Source organism: Carassius gibelio, chromosome A5 (genome assembly GCF_023724105.1).
Source record: "Carassius gibelio isolate Cgi1373 ecotype wild population from Czech Republic chromosome A5, carGib1.2-hapl.c, whole genome shotgun sequence".
In the NCBI taxonomy this organism is placed as follows: Eukaryota; Metazoa; Chordata; class Actinopteri; order Cypriniformes; family Cyprinidae; genus Carassius; species Carassius gibelio.
This window is the reverse complement of record NC_068375.1, coordinates 33325141-33343646: the sequence shown is the minus strand read 5'-3', so window position 1 is coordinate 33343646 and position 18506 is coordinate 33325141. Positions and strand designations below refer to the sequence as shown.

The following is an 18506-nucleotide window of genomic DNA, read 5'->3' as shown; positions in this document are numbered from 1 at the left end:
GTAGATTTAGGTTTTTTCAAACTCCAAACGAACTAGCTGACTAATTTCAGATTATTTTAGTGACTGCTAATACATTTTGCAATGGAGATTTTGCTGTTCCTGTTGTTCATCTCAGAGTTCAGCTCCTTAATCTCTGTTTACGTAAATGTTCATGTGCTTGCATGTGTGCTCAGATAATAATATGCTCTGAATGCTGTAAAGAGACAGCAGTAATTTCAGTGAGCTGAAGAAATTAGGTTACAAAAACCAAATTATTCTGTTTTTGTAAGTTTAAAAAAATAAATCTACAGCTCTCTTGCCATTATTTTAACCTCCAAATGAAAAGAGCTTGATAAAGACTGGTGATTTGGAAGCTTCTAGTTTACAAATCTTTGGTAATACGATAAACGTGAAGTACTGAAACTAATCGCCAGTTGCTTCTAAACCATTAGCACTGTTCGGTATTTTCCGCTCTACATAAAAAGTTACATAAATACACAGCGCCGCCGCTCCCAACACGCGCACCACGCACTGTGCGTAGGGCACCAAGTGCTGAGGGGGCATTAAATAGCCGGCATTAAATGCCGGTATTATTTCATTCGCCTATAGAAATATTAGGCACATTTTAGCCATGTATATGTAACAAAAAAGAGGGAACAAGAAAGATATTTAATAATTGCTCTAGTCTAGTCCGGTCTAGTCTAGAAAGTACAGGAAATATGCTGCATGTGATGTGCGTGCTGCTGCTAATCGTAATGCGCCTCGTACTTGCTGACGTTAATGTTAGCATCAGCAAACTATGTTATTATAACTTACAATGTAAAGACGTGTTTCCACGCGTCTGTAGGTCTCGCGGCATGGTAGACGCGAATTCTCCTCATTCGCGCATCTAGTTACAAGATATTATGAGTTATGAAAAGGACCATTCCAAGCTGATAGAGACCGGCTTTTGTGGTGGAAAATTGGCAGTAATACCCCCACCTTGCACAGTTGTACCTGAGTGTCCCTTGGACATCAGTGCGGTCGGAGCGCGTCTTCTCAACAGCTGGACATATAGTGAATAAAAAATGCTCTTCTCTGGACCCCGAAAATTAATAAATAAGAAATATTGCTGACTTGAGTGTTTCCAGCTCTCTCTTTACATTCGTCCGTTTATTGACGTTGAAAAAGGAAACGTCTTTTTGTTAGACATGGAAAATCGATTTTACAATCGATTCAATGAACACTTATGTCTTAAAAATCGAAAATGATTTTTTCACAAAAGTGACAGCCCTAGTACTTATTGATGATTATTTAATTTAATTCAAAGTGACATTGAATTTGCAAAAAAAAAAAAAATAATATTTGGATTATTTTGATTTTTTATTGTATTTTGCTATTCTGTTGACTGTTTACAAAGTCAGCAAAGCTGTGAAGATTTTCTTTCTCTTTTTAGTGTTCTTAAGTTTTATACTGTGATGCTGCTATTGTGTGTTATTGGTATTGAGTTATGTTTGGTAATAAAAAGTTAAACTGGCAAAAACAAACGTTTTTTTTTTTTCTTTCTCGGGGTCGGGGTGGGGGGCATCATAAAGGAATTATGCTTAGGGCACCAAAATGGGTAGCAGCGGCACTGAAAATACATCAATTTACTAAATGCAGGTCACAAAAAAAGCAACAAACTAGAAGCATCATGTTACAGAATTGCACATAATCACAAACCTGATAGTGTCCTCTTGGGTTTACAGTTTAATAAAACACTATCAAAATGTATAATTGCTTCAAAAATATCTGCAATTCAAATTAGCTGATGCTATTACTAAAAGTAATTATATATATATGGATATTGTGTTAAATCAGCACATCGATTTATTGTCTCACACCTAATCCAGACCCAGAGCCCAGCCAGCTATCACCCCACTGCACAGAGCAATTGCCTGAGCCCACTGCAGGCAGAGAACCAGAGCGTGCCGTGACAGAAGAGCCAACGCAAGAGGACACGACTGAGCCTGCCATCCCACTGGCTCTGTCCACCCTCCTATGTCTCCTGAGACTCTGTTTGTTCCATTAAGCTCATGTACTACTGTGTTCACTCCCTTCAAACCTTAATTTCTTTCAGGAAGTTTCCCATCAGTCTTTTTTTTTTTCTCAAAACAACCACACGAAATGACTGTTAACAAATAAAACCAGTTTAAACAGGTTTGGCACAAACTACCCAACATTGAATTATAATGACCCTGAGTAACAGAAAAACAACCCAGCACATTGGTTAAAAAAATAATAATAATAAATTAAATTTTTGGGTAAAAATGAACCCAGCATGTTTTACAGTGTATAAACAAATAAAACAATATATCACAATAATGTTTTTATGTTATGTAATGTTATATTATAATAACTAATCGCTGCACTGTAAAATATAATATAATATAAAATAAATATTATGAAAAGAACGTATGCAAATTAATTATAATACAATTTCTGGACCCGTCGGAACAAAATGCAATAAACACACCTTTTACTAGTCATGTTGTTTGTGATCACACAACTATGTAATATAAACAACAACAACAACCGATACAGGTCATGACCCTTTCAGCCACTGGCTTGACCCATGTGGTTTAATCCGCTCTCTGTTTGTGGAGGTCTTTTAGCCATCCGTTCATGATCTATTTGTGATACTACGAGTCAAGTTTATCTCTACTTTCTACTAAAGTGCTCTGACAACATTCAGGCTCACTGCACTTTACTCTGAATTGCTTTAAATTATGTAACAGGTTTGAAAAGAAAAGATAAATATCTCTATGACCATCTATGGATTTCAGGATAAGAGATACTCCTTTTTGATGTGATTTAGGGGCTGAATGAATATATAAACGCATGTCAAAATTGATGCTAGTGCAGCATAAATATTTATGAGGAAAATGTGGTTAAGGGGGAATAAATGGCAGGAATGGACAATCCCCTTGGAGTCCACTGTTAATGCATTAGACACTAAAATGTGCTGGGCCATAAAGCATCAATGGTATTGTAATACTGTATGTACTAGCCTGATTATAATGCAAAAAGTAAGAAAAGACAATCAAAATATCTGAGTTGGAACATGTAAAACATTTAAATCAGGTTATATGAATTATGAAAAATATTTAACAAAAATATTTCAATATAGAAACAATTATGTTATACACTGGGAGCAATTATTGTTATTTTCATTTCTTCCATTGAATTTCAGTCTGACTCTAAATTACAGAGAAAATTGCATTATCTGTAGTGCTAGCACACTGTATCAGAACAACATTGTACTCTTTATAGATATATGGCATATGGGGCATCTTCACAACCTCAACCCTACAGGGGGTTCCTGCATAGTGCGGTAAGCCAAATATATACTTCCCAAATTTACCTTTTGAACACTAAACATAGAAGCCACATAAGTGCCAAATGTGTTTGCTATGAGGCATATAGATGTAATGCAATCATTTTTGTTTTTACATTAATAATAATAATAAATGTTTCTTGGGCACCAAATCAGCATATTAGAATGATTTTTATTTAATTTATTAATTTTTTTAAGAAGTCAGAATGATAATATATCACTAATGACTGGAGTAATGGCTGTTGAAAATTCTAAATTTGCCATCAAAAGAAAACACAAAACTGTGTTAATTGTTTTAATGTTAATAATATTTCACATTATTGCTGTTTTTGCTTTATTTTTAATCAAATAAATGCAGCCTTGGTGAGCAGAAGAGACTTCTTTTAAAAACATTTTAAAAATAAAAATTCTAAAAGCCCAAACTGTTTGGTAATGTAGTCTTCTCTGTTCATATCACTTCCCAGGTAGATATCGGTTTAGTCTTCCACATCTTTGTTTGCGGAGATAAACCAAACTACAGCTGTAGAAATTAAGCACACTTTAGCGGTAATGCTCACGGTAGATCTGCTGCCTAATCAGGGGGCTAATTGCACATTGTCATAGCTCTGCATTTGTAATAGCAGTCAGACAAAAGGTCTTTTCACAATAATCCAGCATTTCTAAACAACTGTGTCAGAATTCACACACTACCTATCCCTGAACTGTTCTTTGCAGTTTTTGCTGTTAAATGCACTTTTTCATTTTGTCCAAATAGTAAATGGCATTTCACTTTCTGCACTGATTACCTTAATCTATGCAGTCATAGTTTATTGTACTGTATAGCTTTGTACAATGTAAATTAATTTCACTCTCCAGGCTCAATGCAACTGATTTCCATGTATTATTTAAGAGCCCAATTATTCAGGTTTTACAGTGACATTTCCACTTCGCTCACACACTTTAGCTTCACAGCTATTCCACAAAGTCAGATTTATTAGGGTGATGCTATCCTACAGAAGAATCAGCAAGCACTTTACAGTATACAATGACAAAGGGTCACAATACAACTTCACCCAAAAATTAAAATTTGCTGAAAATATACTCACCCTCAGGCCATCCAAGATGTAGATGAGTTTGATTCTACATTGAAACAGATTAGGAGAAATTTAGCATTACATCATTTGTGCTCAGCAGTGGATCCTCAGCAATTAATGGGTGCCATCAGAATGAGAGTCCAAACAGCTGATAAAAACATAATGATAATCGATACGTAATCCACACAACAGTCTATCATCTTAAGTGGAAAGCTGTGTGTTTATAATGAACAAATTCATCAAGACATTAGATTCAAATTGTTGCTTCTGGCTAAAATAGAAGTCTTCTATAGCTTTCTCCAGTGAAGAAATTTCTCCTATTTGAATGATCATTCTGATAGCACCTGTTTACTAAAGAGGATCCATTGCTGCAGAACTGACATAATGCTACATTTCTTAAATGAAGATTTCTGAATGAATGTTCCAATAAAGGAACATCTATCTATATCTTGGATGGTCTGAGAGGGAGTACATTTTCAGAACATTTTCAACTACACAAGCTCATCACATATACAACTGGCCACGAACTTGTCTATAAATCCACAGTAAATGAGAGACTCAACAAAGAGAAAAACAATTACATAAAAAATAATAATAAAAATTCAAAAAAATTCTTAATAGCTTTTATACAACATTATGCCCATTAAAACTAAGGTGGAATTGATTTTTTGTTTGTTTGTTTATTTTTTTTTTTCAAAAAAAAAGAAAAAGAAAAAAAAAACTGTGGTAAAAATAATCCATTCATGTCTAAATGCAACCCATTCGGTCAGGTCACACCATATTCTGCATGCAACACAGTGTATGTTTAACAAGGTAAATTGCAATTTTGCCAAGCACACCACTGGTGCCCCAGGTGCTTGATCATGCTATGTTATATGAAGGGGTGAGAAATGATGACACATCTTTCCATCTCAAACCAGGAACGTTGTCTGTGATAATGTTTTATATTTTCTCTGGAAAATTACTCATTCAGCTAATGGTAATACCAACATTTACAGCATATTTGTTAAGATGTTTCAAGGGATGAGTGTGCCTACAACCAAACAAATACTGCTTTCTTGTAAAACTCGCTGTGTCCTAGAAATGCAATTGGACCCTGAATAATCCTCTGGGTCATTGTCAGGACGATAAACAACTGAAAAACAAACAATTATGTCAAATCACCACTGGAAGCAAATACGGCAACAGAAATGTGAAAACCTGAAGGGAAAAACAATTTCAATCTCAATATCACATACAATCGACGAGTGCCTATTGCACAAGTTTTATGTGCATCAGATAAAAATGTGTCGAAATGAAATGTATAACGGCCCCAACATCAGGAAGATTTGTGACAGACTGATGAATTCTACAGAGTGGAAAAGCCTCCGGGGGAAATATGTGGTGGCACTTGTGCAGAACGAAAGCCCTCTCAATCAGTAGGGCACATTAGAGGGCTTTTTTGTGAAGCAGTGCCTCTTGGCATTCTTCCAAATGCAAGAAGGATAATTCAAACTGACAGAGTGACTACCCTTCATACACAAATGGTGCTGGTCTTACAGAATAACAATAAGATCAAATAGATGCACTAAGAAAAGCAAACAGGGAGTGAGAGGTCTTTAACAGACGTTTAAAGGAAAGATAGCACATCACATGAACTATGACCTTCACATGTTCTCCAGGAGAAAATAGTCTCTATAGTCTAGGAACATACTGATTAAGGTAATGGGCACTAATTTTCGAAGAAAATAACTAAGAGAGAGCACAAGTGTGGCTAAGGCAAGGACGAGTGCATGAGAAGTAAGATCGCAGTAGGACAATTCCTTTTTACAGGCCCAGATAGAAGCTGCTGATTATTTTCTACAATGATTTTGGTGTAAAATCTATGGGATTATGAAAAATGGATTTAAAAATACAAAAATAAACTAAACAAATCTTCTAAATCTCGCATTGATGGCCAAAAGCATAATCAAGTTAGCCAAAATTATGTGAACACAGTGGGGAAAGATAATTTGTTTAATGGCAGGACGTAAAATCATTGTAATATTTAATTCACTGCTGTTTCTTGCATTATATTTTGCTTTTAAAAAATAAGTAACCATCCTGATAAAAATAATAATAATATCCTCCTCTGCTTACTTATGTACGTTCATAAGGAGAGGTCAGTTTTTTTTTTGTCCCAGATTTAGACAAGCATGTAAGATTGCATGTTTATTTTATATTAATTCAACTGATCTCAAATAATTAATACACATATGGAAAGACATAACAGACTCTTAAAAATGCATACTTTGTTTTCATAATGTAACAAAACTTCTAGAACAACACCTCTGAAAACCCTCTGCTTAGAGACACAGGACAAAATGTTTTTCTGTAAAGATCAGGCACTGCATCCTTGATATTATACTGTAATTTCTCTAATTTATTTGATAGCACTTTAAAGTTATTAGGACGACAATTCCATTAAAATCCAAAGTGTAAATCTAGATTAAATCATATCTACAGTAAATGTCCTGTAAAGACTGATCTATCATGCATTATATAATGCCTATAAATTACTTATTAATGAAAGTCAAAGATGCTTAAAGCCCACATACCATTTAACTGGTTATAGACCACATCTTCTAGTCGCTCGAGCCTTTTGAGAATGGACTGTCTGTCCATGGAGTTCGTAACTTTGGCATTCCTGCCTCGCAGTCTCTGATCAGACAACCTCCCGATCTGCACGAGCTCTTCGGATCGGTCCTGGATCCTGCAGTAGACGGAGAACAGGATGATCCCGACGAACACCAGAATGTTGACCGTCAGCAGAGTTTTGATCTTGCGTGCCACAGCCATTAAAGCCCGAGAGCGACACTGTCAGACCCCTAATATTGATCCATATGATCCGCTGTGGTGGGAGCTGTCCATTCAGCACCATACACAACAACCCGCGTTAAGCAGTTTCACAATTTTAACAGCTGATCAAAGAGCGCGAATTATGATCATGAAAGTATATATGATAATGATATATAAGTAAAAACACGTAATATGAGTCGCAATCAAATCCCACCGCCTCGGGTTGTTGTCTTGACCCCCATAACAAACGTTTAGAAATGTGTCAGAGGAGCCTACGGAGATTACGCTCCGATTAAAAGCACGAGTTTAATCACGCTGTGCATTCAGGAGTCGAAACGCATGAGATGTGCACGGTTCAAATTGCTCATTTTAAATGTCAGTGCGTTTCAGACAATGATCCTCCGTGTGCAGCATCATTCACGCAACTACGTTAAAGCAAAGATGCATCGCGTTTGAGCATCGAAGTAAAACGCGATTTCAGTGGCCGGGGGGATGAAATCCACAATCCTTATACGACGAACGCAGGTGGAAGTAAAAAAAGACGCTGTCAAGCGACGCTTTGCATGGCAGCGTTCTTCTCTCGCGCTCCCCGCATGCTCCCTCCCTCCCTCACTCACATCCCGCTTTTTCACGCACTGCTCAGCGCTCTGGTGACGTCTGCAAACTCATAAATATTCAAAAAGACTGTGTGAGGGGATGAAAGACTGGAATATGATCGATGATGAGGATAGCTGCTTTACTACATTCTAATGTTTTCGCGGGGATTGGTCAATTGAATTACAACTCAGAGAGTTTGTAGGAGAATAATGTTTTTAAATTACCCTCAAGTGTAAATAAGGCAAATACATGAGCTATTATTCTGAATTGAAATGACTTATTCTTGTGAAATTAGCACTTTAGATAAAAATAGACCTTTAAACCTTTCTAAAGTTCATTATTCTTCAAGCCAAGTTACTTGTCTTCCTCCTCCATCTTGAGTTCTTTTTTGCCAGCTCGATGTTATTTAAGCAGATTTGGTTTTTTTTTTTTCGTTTTTGTGTTGTTTTTTTTTTACTATGCAAGCATTGACAATGATGCTTGTATATAGAACAGCCACAGGCTCAGCACCCGCCTACTTCCACTCACTATTACGAATCTACATCCTCTCCAGAAGTCTGAGATCTGCTAGTGAGCTATGCTTCGTGGTACCGTCACAGAGAAGCACAAAATCGCTTTCCAGAACATTCTCGTTCACCATTCCTGACTGGTGGAATGATCTTCCACTCCCTTTCTGGGTTCCAGAATGCTGAATACCAGACAATTTTCTAGCCACATCTGAAAACTCATCTCTTTCAAAGCAACTAGACTTCATCTTAAAAAAAAAAAAAAAAAAAAAAAAATACAAAGCTTATATATGACCACAGAAGACCTAGAATGCAGGGCCTAAGTCAGATCACCTTTACGATACTTTTATTGTATAATCACAATAGTGAAATTTCACTGACAGAAAAAAGTCCATTGTCTATAGTCAATATTTTAAAAGTATATGAATCATACCAACCAAGTAGCTTTCTGTTGATCAACAGTGAATTAGCATGACAAACCTGAACCTGTTAAAAAGTATGAGAAGGGAAAAACCCTGAAGCAAAATTTCCTATCGTGTGGATTAATAATTAAACTACTGCCCTCCAGAAAAACAGCAGACATCTTCAATCCCCATTCATGTAAAAAAAAAAAAAACAGCACTGCATGTAAAACACATTATTCAAAATTTCTACATTTGTGTTTTGAGTAAATAATGAAAGAATTTTTACCTTTGGAAAACAGTGAGCAATTTCATTCACAGATGAGCATACTGGACACGTGTAGATGGCAACGGGCAATTCTAGCACCATGCTAACTTGAATGCTTGCCATGGGAACTGCCTGACCAATGATTCAATCTAAAGAATTAATCCAGTAAATTGCAGCTGAACAGAGACAAACAGGGGAAAAGAGACAGGAGAAGAGAATGGCAATGTCAGCTATAGCATGCAGACATACTGCACACCTGTATTCACAGACAAATAGATGTCTTATTACATTTGCAATAATGTACAGTATTAAATGAAAGCACATACAGAATACAATATATTGGTCCCATTTTATATTAAGTGTCACTGTGGATACATACTTCGCAAACATGTAGTTACTATGTAAGTACACAGGTATTAGAGACACATACTGTAAACTGGGACCATATATTGTTATGCAGTTTACACAATTAAACTTTTCATTTGAATGTTCGCCGGTTCCCGCCTCTTTTTCCCGTGATTGCGAAGTTTAATTACAAAATAAACACAAGACACAAAATAAAGCCCAGGCCTGGTCCTCTCTCATCCTTCACTTTCATAGCTCCTCTTTTGTATCCTTTCGATCTCCTCCGTGGGACTCGAGACCGGTGAGTGGCGCAGGTGTTGCTTATTTCCAAGTCACTCCACCGGCCTCGCTCCATTCCCACGGCTCTCGGCCCTGCCCCACTCGTCACACTTTGATTTAAATGTCTGCCTGTTCTCGCCTCCTTCTTCCCATGATTATGAAGTCTGTACTCTGTTATGTGACCAAAGTCTACTAATTGAAATAAAATAAAATATAAAAAAACTCTGTCAGCTAGTTTCCAACCCAAACATTTTCATTGTAATGTAACTGAATAACTTAAACTAAAACAGAAAATTCTATAAAAGCAATAAAAACTAAAACTACTAAAACCACATAACAAAATTAATAATACTTTAACTAAAATAAAAAATATAATTGTAAACTATTAAAATAAAACTGAATCAAAATATTTATGAAAAACTATAGTATCTCAATGATATTAATATAACATTGCAGGACACATTATGCTAATATTTGATTCTAAACATTGTGTGTGAGGGAGAATGCATTTACCTGATTAGGCTGCGTAAAGTGGGCGACCTAATTCATTTTCATTTCCACAGATGTATTATATTAGAATTCATCCTGGATAATTGTATTCAATGCATGCAGAGAAACGTACCCTCTTTTATTTATAGACCAGCTAGGGTGGGAACAGACAGAAACATGTATTACTGTCTTGTAAGTTTTTTCACACTTCACATTGCTGTTCAATACATATAGTGCCCATAGGCAATATTTGTATTGCTAGACTAATTAAACAAGTCATAGATCAAGAGCAGTTAAGAGGTATCCCACCATATAAATCCTAAAAATCATTAATAAGATACTGTTGAGGAAAACATTGCACCCTGTTTTTCTTAAACTCATATTTGTTCAGCCAGTAACATATGAAACGGAAGCTGCGAATGCTCAAACAAATTGCGCAATGAACTAACCCTGCCTAAAGGTGTTGTAGTTTAATCCTCTCAAAGCAACCCATGTAGCCTCGGTTACTTCAAAATAAAATAATAAATGATTTAAAGAATAAAGCTAGGGAAAACACTGGAGAATTCACACAATAGCATCCTAATGCATGCTCATGCTGTTAGAGAGACTTGGCCTTGAAACAATGGTTCCCAAGATGCTTTAAAAAAACCCTGTAGATTCACCTGTTTTCCCCGCATTGTTTCATTTTTATTTCCATTTCACCTGCTTTGAAGCTATCACAGTCCAGTACCTGTAGTTTGACATGAAAGGGAGGAATTTGTTCATCTAATCCTGTCAATCACAATGCAGTGCAAGGGTATATAAACTGGTGCTTACCACACTCCTGTGGTTTCACCCAAAATTTACACCCCAAATCTTTATTAAAGCTACACTATGTAACTTTTGTCTCTTTAGCAGTTAGTGTGAGCATAAAATTAAAAGTTACTTGCAGAGATTTTGGTAATTATGTGAGATGGGTTTTGGCTCCATTACTATGTGCAGATAAATCTGATGGCTTGAGGTGCACCGCTGTGCTACTGGTTAAAGATGAGCACCTTATAAGTGCAAATGTCATTAACAAAAGATGGATATATATATATTTTTTTTAAACGTCTTATGAGTGGGTCAGTATAGCATATATGTTGTTTTATTAACTGTAACTTTGGAAGATTATTTATAAGCAAAATAGACAAAAGTAGTAACTGGTTTAGAAATTGGCATATAGTTAACAACATAAACTTTGTTTTTCGAATTTAGTCCATGAACACCAAACGTGATGCTATGCAAACTATCTTGATTCATGTTATATTACAGGCACTGTTACTTTCCATTTTTGCTTGCAAACTCTTTTTTTTTTTTTTGGTTGAGATTTAGTAGTTGTGGCTTCAAGCTTCTCCCATGCATAGTAGGCTGACATTTTTATTTTTTACTTTTTATTCATTATTAAATTTCCATCATTTTGTTTAACAATTAAATATTCAATTAAGTAGCGTAGCTTTAAGTAGTCCATGGGACAAATGTAGCTTTTCAGTCGAATTTTGTCTTTATCATGAACAGAAAGCCAAATATATTTATTTTTACCTCATTTAAGCAAATGCCGGGAATATTCTCCACAACAGAGCAAATAGCATCCCGTGTCTCCATATCCGCTGTCGTTTTTGATTTCCCTAACCTAAACTACAATCTTAAATTCTGCGCTTAGCAGCTAAGTCACAGCCCCCACCTGCCCTCTGTTTGTTGATTGGACGCAGAGCCTAATGTAAAGAGTTGAGGATTAAAATACTTGTGTAATGGTAAATTGGATTTTGTAACAGAATTTTGCTGAACTTCAACACCACCGAGATAAAAAATGAAATATACCTGAACCAAGCTGATCCTCACTGACATGCTTTTTTGTGCTTTTATTTCTTACAGAAGCTAAGAGCCAATGTCACTTGCCTTTCAGGGCTTTTAGCAGTATTAGCTCAAGGGGTAGCCAGTCTTTCCCTGTGCAACTAGTTGTTAGACACCAATCTCAACAGATCTGAAAAGAAGAGAGTGAGAGTGAGTGAGTGAGTGAGAAGGAGTAAGAGTACTTAAGGGAGAGCTGAAGTAATGTGTCTTTACCCAGCAGCTTCTCTGTAATTCAGACCAAAGGCCTCTCCGATTCACAGCTGTTACCAATTGAAAAGCACATCATTAATAAGGAAATTGAGTAACTGCTACTTATCAGTTACTCAGGTGCTTAATCAGCAAGCCAAGTTATTCATTTATTTATTGGTTTGTTTCTACTTCTCTGTCAGAGGATACCTTTCAAATGAACTGTAGTGAAATTATGTGACTAAAAGAAACATGCTGTATTCAATTTGCAATTTAAAAACACAAGGTTTTGATTAAGAAAAGCTTATTCCTTCACAGTGGTTATGGATTTTTGAACATTTACTGGAATAATATTATTATAATTTCTTGGATATTTAAAATAAAATGGATGGATGGATGGATGGATGGATGGATTCACCACAATGCAAGTCTACCCATATTACTCTCTATTAGCAGCCTAAGAAATCCCCTGTATTTTGAACTTTTTTGTCTAATATATAATGACACTAATTCACCGGAGTGTCTAGAAGTCTGCCAGAGTTGTACATTATCACTTCTAGCTAGCCTGCAGCTACCAATTCAACCCCAACCCCTGCCAGCTTACATTACTGTGCTTATTAAACATGCAAGCATTACATACTGCACTAAAAACAAGATTTTGTTTATGGACTTAATCAGATAATCTGGTAGTAGCATACTGATTTAGGGCATTACCAGATTGACAAATGATCACACCTTCACACTCATCTTCCTCTCAAGACAGCTCCATTAAATCTCAATTTTAAAATATTTACAATTTGAAGGCCTGACTCAACTGTGGAGCATAGGGCAGAGCTTAACTCTATGCAAATTATGCTCAAGCAACTGTCCCTTTTTGCTGGAGTCTGTTGGCTAGAATGGAATAATTAACATTAGTGACTTCAGATATACAGTACATGCGAGCTGTTGCATTGCATTATAGATCTGAATCCTTGACCAAAAAATCTAATTATGCTTTTGACATAAGTGTATTGCTGTCTATATTATCTCCTGTTGTGTAATGGCAAGATTCTCTCATTCTCTCACAAAATTAACAAAATGATTCACTCCACTGAATTGAGCAAGAGTGCTTCTCTACTGCCTTCAGGTGCTATCGGAAAGTTATAAAGTCATGATTACCAGCACGTTGCTTTCTTTATGTTAAAAAATAACAGTGGACAGTGGTTTGTGAATGTTGATGCTTAGTCTAAATAATTTGTTTGGAAGCATCCCCTTCTGTGAGCCATGATTTGTCTGTATGTGTATTCAGAACCAGTGAGCAACGGACTTTCATAATAATAAAAAAATGGTTTCAACACGATAAAATAATTGTCTGCGTTTTAATAGTCAGTTAAAACGTCAACGTGATAATAATGCGTTAACTTGCCCAGCCCTAATAAATATATACATATCATAGTTTAGTTCATGTCAAGCTAAATATGTGATCTACTTAAGGTATATATATATTTCACTTACAACTTTTGGATACACATGCAGGTCATACATTGGGCACAAGTCCTTTAATTAGAGACTGGGAGATAATGAAGATTATGAGGGTGATTAGTATGGTTATTTCTTAATTAGAGGCTTAAGATCTCACTAACTGAGAAGGACGAGCAGCGTCTGGCTATGAATTTGGCAAAAAAAAAAACACAAGGAATTGTGCTCCAATTTCACTGCAAAAGTTAAAAACTGGCAGAAGCTGCACCTGCCTGCTAGTCACCAGGGAAACAGGCCAATATGTATGTGTGTGTATGTGTTTGGGAAAAAGGGAGTGTATGTGTGTGTTTGGGGGGGATGTGCATGCTCTCTGTCCATCTGTGGGCATCTACAGACCAGCTGTTATTGTCTTGATGTTTATGATGTTTTACATACACATCATATCACTACAGATAGCAGAACAGACACCTAACACCCATACAATCAAACATGCACATATGGTCAAATCCCCTTCATCATTCCTTTAGCAGACAGTTATGCGCACACACATGCACACACTAACACAAATCCCTCCACACACCCTCAGCCGAGAGAACAGTTGGGAGCTAGAAAGCAAACAGTGAGACTGAAAGGCAGGATATTAAAGAAAAACAGTGCAACAAGCCAGCAACCACACCTATCCGATCAACTGTCATCATCACACAAATACCACATAACACAATCACAGCAATACAGAAATGCTTACACCACACAATTTCAAGATAATCACACACCAACATCACACATTCACAACCCCCTCACCCACCCCGCTTTCTGGCATCATAACATCACATTGCAGTATTGTTCATTCACATCATTCTTACATTACATCTTACAATTATTCAGACAATCACAGCATCCCACAATACATCCCACAACTACACAATTATATCATCGTATGACATTATGTAATGACATCACGTAATGACATCATTCACAAACAATGCATTGCATATAGCTTCCATCACATCATACAAACACAGCATAATAACATCACAAACAGAACATCTCAGAAAACCCCCAGTATTCCAGCATCACACAGTCACAACGACATATTATTATCCCAGTGCAAAATTGCTCATTCACATCATTATAACATCACACAATCATAGCATCTTACAACTGACATTCCAACAAGAAAAAAAAAAAACACACATTCCAAAATCAGACAATCACAACATTCCATAACATGGATATCACAGTGATATCATACTGCACGCAAGCAATATTTCAACATCACACAAATAGTACCATTACTGCCATATATAACTTTTTACTTTAAAAAAATCACATTACACAGCTGCAATATCACACAGACACACAACATTCTATAATCTGAATGTTTAGCAGAATCACAACATTGCACAGTGGCTACTTGTTATAACTGCATCACATAAATGCAGCAATCACACAATGATAAAAACGCAAACACGGCATTCTGAAATCACACAATCAGACATTTAATCACCACACTTACCACAGCACACAAAATCACTAACCCGAGCATTACAGCATCCCACAATCACAACATGATATCATTGCATTCAAACATCACACACAAATCAAAGCAGATACAGCTTTGACATCCCAGCACCAGAAAATCATAACACTGCATAAGACAAATATTATACCCAAAATCACAACATCAAAACAATTATTAATAATAATAATAATTAAAATAATTCATATGCCAGGCAACACCTAGAAACAACATTTTAATTATCACACAATCAGAACATTGCATAGCAATTCCCACATATCACATCTTTCCACAATAGTTCTGTATAATCAACATCAAAATTACTACAGAGAAGTACTATCATGGACCCAGTTCGAGTAACATGGCATTTTTTGTGTGTGTGTGTATATAGTATACAGAAGCACCACTTTGAGCAACCATTAATCTTTTTTTTTTTTTTCAACACGAGGCAATGTAGAAGACAAGAAAGATCAAAGTAGTCTTTAGCTCCTCTGTCACTTCCTCTGCCTTATCCTCCCCCACCCCGTCTTCATATGTAATTGTAATTAAAGATACTGTAGATGCATTGCATTTCTCGAGAAAAGAATTAAGTAAAATGACAGAGTGTGGTTGTGGTTTAAAAAGACAAAAGTTGGAGAAAACGTAGAGGTTGTTGAGATCACATGGAGAAAAGAAGAATGGAGATGAACTGGGAGAAGATCTGCAGGTTGCTAATTGAGGGCAACTGCCCGCTTTTTCAGCAGTCTTCAGAAGTTATTCATAAAAAAAAAATAATAATAATAAACCTTCAACAAAGAGTTCAAATCAACCAGCTCTGAAAATGAATATTACCATTACAAACTTGAAACAAAGAATCTATGAAAATCACTGTATTTTTTAAAGTCTTTTATGAGGGGATAAACTAAAATACCATGAAGCACTGTGAATTGTGTAATTGAATATAACATTATGGTTGAATTAAAATCTAATGAATTAGTAAGTCATTAAAAATACAATAATAAATCTTATAATAATCTTATATGATAATCTTAAAGTAACTGCAAAATATTCATATATATATATATATATATATATTTCTCTAATGAAAAAATTAGTAGAACCTTAATGTTGTGCTATATGTAGGGGGATAAAAGTATAAAGAAATAAATAATCGGCATAAAGCACTGTGATTGGTGCGATGATCTTTTAGATGAATAAACAGCTGGGGGACAACTTACATCTGACTTTCCATTACTCTTAATGGAGACTTAATGGGTTATCAAGAATTCCACAACTCATCACAATAATTCTTATCATTAAAAAAAAAGAAAAATTTTGCATTACCTCTCTGAAATATCTAATGCACTAATGCAAAATAAAGTGTGGTTACTGACAAAGCCTCTTCTGAAATTCATCTGAATGCTACAATACAGGATCTCACAATTTTTCAGCTCCTTTCACGAAGAAAAGTCAACTGAAAGTTAATTTCAATAGACTTGATTAATGTTTTTGGAACATGGCCTCTCCTAATTGTTCCATTTTCTCATCAGGAGGCCACAGACCATTGCTCTGCAGTTTTCTCAAAAGACACAAGCTGAAAAAATATATATATACTGCAAAAAGCTGTTTTCAAGAATGTTCCTGCACAGATCATCTATTTATTCTCTAGGATGTTTAAAAAACATCAGGGATGCATTAATCCTACATTGCTTTTAAAGCTTTTTAAAAGCTTATGGCATTTAACTTGCACAACTTTATGTAAGAACTATGACTGCTGCATGGTGGACGCTAGTTTCTAACACATTAGTATAATATTTACATTTCTGAATGCAAAAAAAAAAAAAAAACAGCACAGTGAATTCAAAGAATATTTTGGAATATAAATAGCAACATTATATGCAAATGGCAGACAAAGTATTTGCAGTATACTGCCCAAAAATACCCCTGCTTGTGATGAATGTGCACTTTAAAGCACAAGTCTGTAACACATTCTTTGATGTTTTTACGTGCAATTTGCATGAAGATCTGCATATTTCTAAGCAATGAACAGTGTTCTTTGAAAACTAATAAGGTAATGCTTCATCCATTCTCCTCAACCAGGCATCTTTTGTATCGCGATTGACTTTCAAATATGAAATTTCATAAAAATTAACCGTTTAAAAGCTACAGACAAATAAATTAATTGTGCTTTGTACATTTAAAATGATCCTAATATATGAGGCTCTTGCCAGTCTCTTTTTGAGGATATCTTAATTTCTGCTTTCCATAATGAGCACTTAGCTCAATAGGTAATTCACAAAGTCACTAATCAGGTGTTGCACTCATTTGCTACCATGCTGACCTGAGCAGTTTACCTACTTCGCTCTGTTTCTAAGCCAAGGTTTTAGACATGGTCTACATCCTCCTTCCTCAAATCTTGCCCTGGAGGTCCAATGCACTGCAGAGTTTAGCTCCAACCCTGATCAAAGTCACCTGTCTGCAATTTTCGAATGATCCCCAAGACATTGATTGACACTGATTAGCATGCTCAGGTGTGTTTGATTAGGGTTAGCGCTAAACTCTGCAGGAAAGTGAATCTCGAGGTCCATATTTGAGGATCCCTGGTCTACATCATGGTCCTGTTTCTGGAGAACTACTGTCTTGCAAAGTTCAGCCCCAATCTTAATCAAACACACAGCTGATTTAAAGGATGTGTCTGAAAGCATTCTTCGCTGCCTGATGATATCCCACTATCCTGTGTGTAGGATTCCATGAGATTTGAGCTCCAAAATCTGAAAGTTGTATCCGGTGGTCAGTTTGTATGTAAATTGAGCTTTTCGACCAGATTATATGGTTATGTTCACGTTAATTGTGTCATTTATGTGACTGGCATCTGCATTCTATAACCAAATTCACACCAGTAAATTTTCAGGACCCCTCGGTTGAAATCATGTTGGGCCCGCTTTCCTTTGTCAGGCCCTTGGAATCAATCTAACAGTTAATCTGCTGTACAAACAGGAAATTTCAAGACGTTCAGTCCCAAACTAACAGTGTGAATGTACCATCTACCACCATTCTTCCTATTTTCCATCAGTTATGCACTTAATACATCCTAAGTATTACATACATTTGATATAGTGCATTCCTGATGAAACAAACCTATGACCTTGGCCTTGCTGATGCCATGCGCAATGGGTCAAGTTACAGGAACCTCATCCTCCTTTAATAAAGCAATTAGCTCTCAACGCCCACCGCCAGCTGTGCCGACTCAGTGCTCATTCTGGTTAATTAACTGTTAATGAGTTTAAGGTTAATTACTTACTGGTTTCCAAGGCCAAGCAGAAGACACCACACCAATTTCAGGCTGAACTTAGCTTGAGGTTTCTTTCTGCGACAAGATTTTC

General features: G+C 36.1%; 1 protein-coding gene across 2 annotated transcripts in view; it reads right to left on the bottom strand.

Moving 5' to 3' along the window:
- The window catches only part of galnt9 (polypeptide N-acetylgalactosaminyltransferase 9), a 92134-nt gene extending 74561 nt beyond the window's left edge, over positions 1-17573 (bottom strand). Inside the window, exon 1 of one of the 2 annotated variants that reach the window (XM_052596494.1) lies at positions 17482-17573. Coding sequence is in view for 1 of the 2 variants with exons in the window: in XM_052596483.1 (XP_052452443.1) it covers positions 6984-7224 (241 nt within the window). In the remaining variant the exon portion in view is untranslated. Of the gene's footprint in view, positions 1-6983; positions 7819-17481 lie in introns of those variants that run through there. The other variant, XM_052596483.1, reaches the window with a different exon arrangement.
- Between the last annotated feature and the right edge of the window lie 933 nt (positions 17574-18506).